This window comes from Lycium ferocissimum, chromosome 3 (assembly GCF_029784015.1).
Source record: "Lycium ferocissimum isolate CSIRO_LF1 chromosome 3, AGI_CSIRO_Lferr_CH_V1, whole genome shotgun sequence".
NCBI lineage: Eukaryota > Viridiplantae > Streptophyta > Magnoliopsida > Solanales > Solanaceae > Lycium > Lycium ferocissimum.
Window position 1 is genome coordinate 19373430 of NC_081344.1, and position 9491 is coordinate 19382920.

Genomic DNA, 9491 nt, shown 5'->3' on the forward strand with positions numbered 1-9491 from the left:
ATAAGAAGATATAAATATTGGTTGTCCTTCAATTTTGATTACCTCGTCTTGAGAATACCAAGGATACCATGGAGTCTTTACTGGTGGTGGACCAAGTTTATTTATAGCATATCTGACCGATGTTACAGGTATAAATCCGCCAGTGTCGCCACTGTTTATGAAATTTTGACGTGATCTTGTCAGTATGTATTCGAGCATTGATAAATATGACAAATGGTAAAAGATTAAAAGGCCCTTTAATTAATCTTAGGAAAATTAGTTTGAAATAGCATTTTATCATAGCTGAAGTACTTTGTCAGTTACCTGAAGATCCAAACACTGATACTAGTAGTCATCAGCTCTTGAATAACAGGCAATACTGTTAGTACCGAAAATTTGTCATACTGTAAGCCCGAGCTGTAGAAACCAAAAGGCAAAATGAAAAAAAATGGCGGCTGTTAACCATTGAATAAAACATGTGCGGGTCGGATAAAGAGCCCGACCACAAGTAGGAATCTCTTTATTACTAATTTTCAAAATATTAAATTGATCTAATCTAGTTTAGCTCCGCAAATTAGTCAACCTGATTCTCGAAAATCAAAACACGACAACTAATATGGGACATAGGAGTCCGACATCATGTAATCTTTCTGTTATTACCCTCATCTACTCATGAACATTGGCTCTATATAAATAAAAAATTGTGTTATCAGTTAATGCTTTGTTTGATCTAGATTACCTCTGCTATTGCTGAATGTAATTAATGAACGAGCATGCTTCAGAACTAAACAAGAGATTACCTTCTTATGCTACATATACGTGGCTTTTTTATGCTATTCCCAGTGTTGATTGTTTGGTAATGAGTACTTGTTTCGCTCAATACAAAATTTTGCATTTACCAGAGAAATTGAGGCTGCTTGAAAACGATTTTTCAACATAGAATGTCAAAAAAACATTCAAAGCTGCAGAAGAAACTTCAAATCTGCGCTTGCCTCTTAATCTCTTTCGACAGCCAAGAAGACAAACTTGACACCTAACAAGTGTTAATATTGACACCACCCCCCTGCTTAAATTAATAATCGGTTCTCGGTATTATCTTATTGATCTTGTTTCACATGCTACCCTGTTCCATGAGTAATTTTCCTTGGTGGAAAAACTTATCCTCAACCAAGTACCAACTACCAACTTAATGAATAAATGACAAGTTCCCATAGTATGACAAGCAACATGTTACGTTCTAATAAGTTTTAAACTTTGGTGGAGCAATACTTGGTTAGTAGGCAAGCAAATCCACAGAAATTAATAGAAATACATCTGTTAGGCATATGGCTGAATTGCTGAAGGTTTTTTTTTTTTTTTCCTGAAGATTTGTTGTTATTTCCTGAGTAGAGGTTTTTTTGTGCAACTTTGTGAATTTAAATGCTATGTATTGCGAATTGCTGAAGTTAAAGGCCTAAGATAATCGATAGCTAGGAGTTTTTCAGAATTGCATTGGGTTTCAGAAAAAAAAACATAACCACGGACGAATTGCTGGCCGTATTGTCTTGGTATCATTACATCGAACACTAAACATCAGCTTCTTAATTGCAACGACACCCCGCCCCCCTTGCCCCCCACACCCCCGCGGCCTTATTGGTATCATCTATACATTCAGTAACATAGAACTAGGTTTACTGGGGATGACGGGGATCTAATCTAATTGTTATAGCAATCAAATTCACACATGAATTAGATGTTGATAAAACTGATAAACCAAAAGAGACTTCCCGCAATACATTTTATCTCAAATAACTTGGGTGCAACCATACAATTCTCAATTATATGACAAATTGACAAAATTCAGAATCATAGGGACAAATGAAATTGAATGTAGATAAAGAAATGAAAGAGAGCAACGGGTCAACAGATGCATAGCGAACACTGGCTCCTTCTCTTCCAAACATTCCTTCCTCTAGAGAAACTGCAGAAGGCAAAAGACAAATGAATGACAGTATTAGAAACTTCTATATAAAGAAAAGACAACCCTTAAATTTGCATTAGATCTGGATATCAACAACAACAAACCCAGTGAAACCCCACAATGTGGGGTCTGGGGAGGGTAAACTGTACGCAGACCTTAAAGGTCGGACAAGCAATTCAAAGCAGTATGAAAATTAAAATAACGAAAGAGAAAAACCCATGATAAGCAGTTTGGAAAAAAAGGAGGAGGAGCAGTAGCTAGCACAACACAGATAAATAAGATAATTGAAATACAAGAAACAACCGATAGTAGCGAAAAACAAAGGACAAGAAACTATAAATCAAAACTGCGACTACTAGTACGAAAGCATAAGAGGGACTACCTACTGCTCCTACCCTAATGCGAGTCCTCCATAGCCTCCCATCTAGGATCGTCTCTCGATAAGTGGAACTACGCCATGTCGTTTAATCACCTCTCGATACTTCTTCTTACCTACCTCTACACCTCCTGAAGTTGCATCACAAATTGTACACGAGCAACAACACAGCTGAGGATCAAGAAAACTTCCTAAAAATGCTCGTGTTCCATCATAGGGTGTTTTTAAACTAATTCCAGATCTTGGATCACTACATATATGAGCACATGCAGGATGCTAGTCCCAAAGTGAAATTATTAGCTACTGATATACTAGGAGTAAGCAACTCAAGGATAGTAAGATTAGGCACCTGAGCGAAAGCCACACTAGAACATTTTATTTATAACTGAGAAGTCTCCAAGGGCCATAAGTGCCACGGTTTGAAACTCGGGGGATAGTGGGTAGGCTCCTTTACTTTTCTCTTAAATACCAGACTTGGTTCACCACCCAAGATTCAAACTCATAACATGCACCTACCATACATTCCATGTTGTACTGCCTCTCCCGATGAACAAAATCCTAGAACAACATTAATATTCACAAGATTCGAGAGAAGTTGATGACACATGTTACTCCTAAAACTTTAGCGTACTCACACGCATACATAAGTCACTGTGCATCTTAACATATTCGACTCTATCCACTTGCATTTTAAAATTGATATTTTCAAACTTCATCTAATCACCTACCAAATAGAACCACAAAATCCAGTGTCGTGAACAGGCCATAGAGACAATACAAGATTCTCTTTGCATTTATTTATTTTATTAATAAAGGGCATTAGATTACTTTCATATTCTAGTACATATAAAGCTCATAAAAAACTCATTAAATTAAATAAATACCTAAGGATTTCCGTTGAAATTTATTCCTTAACCCTGAATCATAGATCATTTCATAATTGGTGCTTAGCAATAACACAACTCGTTCCAACTTCTTTATGCACTAGATTCTAAGTTGCACACAACACCCAAACACAAGAAATGCTCCAACCTTAGTTCAGTCGTATGTTTCCTACTTTCAAATTTATATATATGAGTAACATCAAAGAGGCAAGGTTGTCAACCGACAAAAGATCTACTAGGATGAAAAATCATAAGATAAAAGCGTAGAAATCTTTGATCGACTAAAGAAATCCAAAAAGTGGGAATCTAAGAGAAGGAAGAAGTGAACATAATTGCAATCTCTTTTGAATCTCTATTCTCTAAACAATAATAGTCCATTATTGCTAAACAATATTACTGAAGACAGCATCAAAAGAACCTCCAAGCTGTCTTTCAATGAAAATTTTATCATTCTTCATATTGATTCAGCAAGCTCATGGAAACAGATTTTGCACTTATTGACTTGCCTTAGATTATAATACCACATTAGGAGGTTCTTCTTGCTTCATCACAAATATACAATCATTTTACAAGGAGAATGACGGTCCATCCATCCATTAATTCATCCTAGCAACTCAAACTCAAGCGCTCTTACCTACCAACTACTTCTCATTCAGGCCTCAGCTAGAGCTCACAAAATTTTGTAACACTCTAAAGCCGAAGAGAATTCAAAAGGCCTAGCAGCCACTAAAGGATATGCTAACACATGAGACACTATAACAAAAAAACCAGGATAAGCTAGACCTTTATTGACACACAATATTTTTATTTTTTGGATAAGGTAAAGGTTTATTGATCCTATCCCAAGAAGGTACCAAGAGTTACAAAAGACTGCTGGGAATATCCACACAGTCAACTACAACATCTCCCTAGCAACTCCAGAAAAACCATATATTGGTCTATATTATCAATGAAAGTCAACTCCTTTACATTCCCTAACACATTTTAAACAAATTATGTAAGCACTTGTAGAATATATATATATATATATATATATATATATATATTTTGCCCATCGAAACAAGTTTGTTTCTTTCTAGCCAGAAAGAAAGAATGAAGGACAATATTAACACTAGAAAGGAAGCGCCAGGACTTGGTCCAAAGGCAAAGCCCAAAATAGTACAGCAGACACATCATGAGTTCGAATCTAGCTGCTGAACCAATTCTTATATTTAAGTGGAATAAGCTACAGTGGTTGGCTTATATTCATAGAGTTTTAAAGCTGGAAACATCAAATTTCTCGGTTATATAAACTGATCTAATAGGGGAAGCAACACAACAAGCCCAAATCCTATGTCATTCACTGTATTACAGCTAAACACAGAGATCATCATAAATCCATGAACATAAGCAATTAACAAGATTATGAAGTTGACCTAACTAACCATATTACAGCTAAACACAGAGATTATCCTAAATACATGAACATAACCAATTAACAAGACTATCAAGTTTACCCAATAAAAAATTCCAACTCTCCTAGAACTGCAGAGAGCCAACTGATACAACCGGTACTAAGTTTATAATCCTTCTATTTATCTACTTATCAATAAAAGCTATTACCTTGTCAAAAGAAAAAGTTTGTTATCCTTCTATTCCAAAGTCAAGATAGAGTATGCAAGTTGCCACTGAATGTTATCCAATTTTCGAATTCGGACAATATTACTTAAAAATTACTATGGAATTCAATTTACTATAGTTTGATAAAAAAAATTGTTAATAAGAAAATTGTTTCACTCTCCAACTCAAGTAGCAAAAGTTACAATATTAGTTTTGAGACTAGTTGAATACTCCCTCTATCCCAATTTATATGACACAATTCGGATTCGAGAGTCAAACATCTTTATTGAATATAAAATCTTTAAATGTTTTGAATAACAATTTACATATTTAGAAACTATATAAAAAGTATAAGTTACAATAATTAATAATTTAAAATATTTAAAGGGCATACAAATAAATGTTGCGGTCAAAAGTGTCACATAAATTGGGCAGAGGAAGTATATATGATTTTGGTTAATAGTAAGACATTACCTGAGTACGAGGAATCTAGAGGTCAAGCAAGAGTTGTTCTTTCTGATCGGAAAAATAGTGAAGGATATAAGGGGTGACCCGAATTAAGGTGACACAAGTTCCAAACAGGGCAACGTGAGTCTTCAGTTGCTTCAGAGCAGCTGATTTGTCAGGTTTGCGCATGAATGGAAACATGGTTGCGGATGAAACAGAGCTTAAACCCTAGTGTAGCCTTGATTAATTAGGCGATTAAATCAAATTTGCTGCTTATATATATGGTGGACTAGGCCTACTTGAACCTGGCCCGTTAAGGTTTACAGTGTATATGAAGTAGAAATTGCATCACTTAGTCCTTCAAACGGGCTGGTCTTCAAAATTTGACAAAATAATATGGTTTGTCACAGGCAATTTGCACGATTTCCTTCGTTGGGGGTGGTCTTTATTTTTGTATAAAATAACTTGGCTTATAAATTTTTGTAAATAAAAAAAAAGTGAAAATAGCTATTTAATCATAAAAAATAAAAAAAAATAAAAAAAAAAAATCAAGGACAAATTGCATCACTTGTCGTTCAAATGGGTTGGTCTTCAAAATTTGAGAAAATAACATTGTTTGTCACGGGCAATTTGCGCAATGACCTTCGTTGGGGTGGTCTTTAATTTTTGGCCCTCAAATTCTTCTCTTTAATTTTTTTTTTTAAAATATTCGAGGTTACGGATTGGGCTCGAACCATCATTAAAAAAAAAAATCCCAAGACAAGATTTTGCAAAAAATCTGCTTTATACAAAAAACTTACCTTAAGGACAAAAATTAAAGACTAGCGATTTCAGGGACCAAAATTAAAGACTACCCCAAAAAAGGACAATCCGCGCAAAAAAAAATGGTTTGTGACGCTTCTAAATTTAGGCACATAATTAGCCTAACTTTTAAAGTTCTTCAAAAATAGCACATCTTATTACTCCCTTCGTTTTATAATAAATGGTGTTTTTAGCTTATGCACCCCCTCAAAAAATTGCTCACTCATAAAGCTAGAAGTGTTTTTATTTATTCCTAATCAAATTTTTACCTCTTTCTAAGTTACCTTTTCTAAAAAAAAGTTACTTTAATGATTCTTGATTATATAAATAAAGGTAATTTTGGAAGAATAAGATTAATTTCTTCTTGAAATCCTAAGCACCACTTATTTTGAAATAAAATAAAAAGCCTAAAACACCATTTATTTAGAAATGGAGTGAGTACTTAATTTGCGTATATTTACATACAGTCACTAATCCAACTAAACTACGGATTCACATTAAAATTAATCCCACTAAATTTAGGCACATAATTAGCATAGCTATGCTAATTTTTATCCTTCAAATGGGCTGATCTTTCATTTTTGCTCTTTAGCAACCAAACTTATAGTAAACATAAGTTTTGAAGAACGCAGACCATAATTTGTGAAATTTTATAATACAAAAATATAAACCTATGCTCCTCGCGGAAAAGTAATTTGTTATGAGAGGCAAAAATTAGAGGCAGCACAAAATAAGGGCAAAAGTGCTAATGACCCTTACACTATCTCGGGAAAAAGTACAAATTTATTTGACATTAGATTCATCATTGCGTTGCAGCTTATAATAAATTATTAGACCAATCTCAAAACTGACATAACCGAATCGATGGAGGAAAAAGAAGCTCATGAACAAAGGATTCTGTTTGAATTTTAAATTTGTCGAAAACTTTTGATGTTTAATTAGGAGTATACGCAAGGGTAATTAATGAATAAAAACTTTTTCATTACACAATTTATATCACAAAAACACTAATTTGTACAATTGCATACTTATTCTTCTTATTAGTACACCTTACAACAAGGATTGATGAATCACATGTAACTTCGATTTTACCAAGGAGCAAACCGGTCCATGATTAAAAGTACAGTGTCTTCAGATATTGTGTTGTCATTCTTGGTTTTTGGATAAGCAAAAGCACTTGAAATCTGCTTATTGGCTTCCTTGTTTTCTTCCAATTCATCCCGTGTACCTTCTCTCTTCTGGGCTCTGAGCCTTTCCTTTAGCTTTGTAATCTGATACATACAAGACTCAACTACTGTTCCCATTTTTCTTCCAGTAAAATAACTCTCCTTTTTCTTCTCACTTGCTAATGTGTCTTGAAATACAACAATCAGATGAATTTTGAGAAGTGGAAATAACCTAGTTATATAGTGTAGGAGAAACCAGGTGGAGAGGAGAGGAGTGGGTGGGTAGAGGGGATTCCTGTGGGTTTGAATGGTGTAAAAAAGATCACCATGTTGATTGGTAGATGTCTCCTGATTGATGGACTTGCTATTTGTTAGTTGAGTTTAATTTTTATAACCGATAATATAAAAAATGTAAATACTAGTGAATCACTTAAAAAATAATAACATGTACTACTAATTATTCATATAAATGAAATTAATAATCAGGAAAAAATGTAGTCATCCTCTTACAAATTAATTATATTAGAAATATTTAATTCATTATTTCATGTTGTTATTTTCAAAGGTATGATTAAGCGTTTTTCTAGATGCTTCGATTATTCGTCGCTAACGGACTGAGGAGAAGTTGAAAAGAAGAAAGAAGGGGAAAAGAACTATCATACATTCATAGTGACAAGTGACAACACTAAATAGTTGTATAAAGAAATGGAATTATGGAGAAGTGAAAATTTGAAATTGAACCCAAAAAGAAAAAGTAAAAGAACTGAGATGATAAACATGGAAGAAATTGGGGAAACATGGAAGAAATTGACTAGTTTGTATGTTTCCCGGCTTAGGACCACGCAAATGGTTTATTATAGACGTGTAAATACACAAAACAATGTTCCATATTTCACTGAATGAATCTGTGGCCCAAACAAAAAGTCAATCTAGCTACGTAGCATCTTACAAAGCGCTGATGTTGACAGGGGCGGAGCTACGTAGGCTCCAGGAAGAATTTTTCGGTGAAAAATTATATTGTATATACAAGATTAAAATTAATGTATATATATAGTAGATGTTGAACTCCCTTGATTTTTTTGTGTATTTACTTTTTCATATTTTTGAGCACTCAAAAAAAATCCTAAATGTTGAAATTTAATTTAAAAAATTTAAAAAAAAATCAATTAATAATGCGGTAAATAAAAATCGTTGATGATATGGATAGTACCCTCCAAGACTACGCCAATGTCACAAATCTTTATGGTTGACAATGTCATAAGGTCCAAAAAATAAGACATTCACTAATAGGGGCGGTACTATGATTTTATTTAGGAGTTTGATGTAACTCAATAATTTTTGTATTTATGTTAAGAATGCACTTGACATATAAAAATAATATATATTGAATATATTAAATTTAAAATTCATAAATTAAAATTCTAGCTCCATTTTATTCACTAGATCCATATTGATGGAATGTGCGGTCAGATAAAGAAGATTCTCGCCTACTAAAATAAAGGGGAATAAAATAATGAAGATTAAAATGATTTGAGGTGATATTGTCCCCGGATAAGTGAAAATTTACTGGAATTAGAAACGCATTATTGTAATTTTTTTGCGTTCGCATACATAATTCGAGAATAAAATCAGATGGATTCTATCCACATAATTCATCTTAGATATGATGACACCATTTACTCACATTCTAATCGGCATTAATGCTTAAGCTTGCAAGTTAACGATTACTCACTGCTAGACAGTTGTCAGAACACATACACCTATTAAGAACTTTTTGCTATTTCATTCTAGAGATAATAGATCAAAATTTTCCTAAAGTATCATGTTTTTAGTTTTATACTTAAAATATACCTAGATTATGCTACCTCCCTGAACTATAATTTTCAGATCCTAACACTCTCACTTTCCACCCAAAACTATCACATTTTTATTAGTTTCATACTTAAACTATATGCCTAATTTATGTCATCCCCTAAATTATAACTTTTAAGGGCTAAAACCCCCTGACTTGACAGATGACAAATTGTGTGTAACCACCTCCTTAGAGACGCGTGAGGGGTGAAAAAAACCATCTGCATGGCTTTTATAATGGCTAATTAAGTCATGCACGAAGCAAAATACAAGATGAAGAAAAAAAATAGCATGTGAATACATAGATATGTTATTCAACTTCTCAAAGTTTAAGGCATTTTTGCTCATGTTACTTCTTCATTCACACCAATTAATGGACATGATATAATCATTAAACATTATAGACTAAAATCAATGTGAAGAACCAA

At 33.5% G+C, this 9491-nt stretch overlaps 1 protein-coding gene across 1 annotated transcript; it reads right to left on the minus strand.

Annotated features, from left to right (window-relative positions):
- Window positions 1-1695: 1695 nt before the first annotated feature.
- Window positions 1696-5504, minus strand: LOC132049981 (mitochondrial import receptor subunit TOM6 homolog). Its single transcript, XM_059440981.1, has 2 exons — window positions 5273-5504; window positions 1696-1939 (listed from the first exon to the last, which is right to left on the minus strand). The coding sequence occupies exon 1, from the start codon at window positions 5444-5446 to the stop codon at window positions 5288-5290; it is 159 nt and encodes a 52-aa protein (XP_059296964.1). The 5' UTR covers window positions 5447-5504; the 3' UTR covers window positions 1696-1939; window positions 5273-5287.
- Between the last annotated feature and the right edge of the window lie 3987 nt (window positions 5505-9491).

Bases quoted from the DNA above. Each gene is read 5' to 3' on its own strand.
- LOC132049981 (XM_059440981.1), bottom strand. From the start codon at position 5,446: ATGTTTCCATTCATGCGCAAACCTGACAAATCAGCTGCTCTGAAGCAA.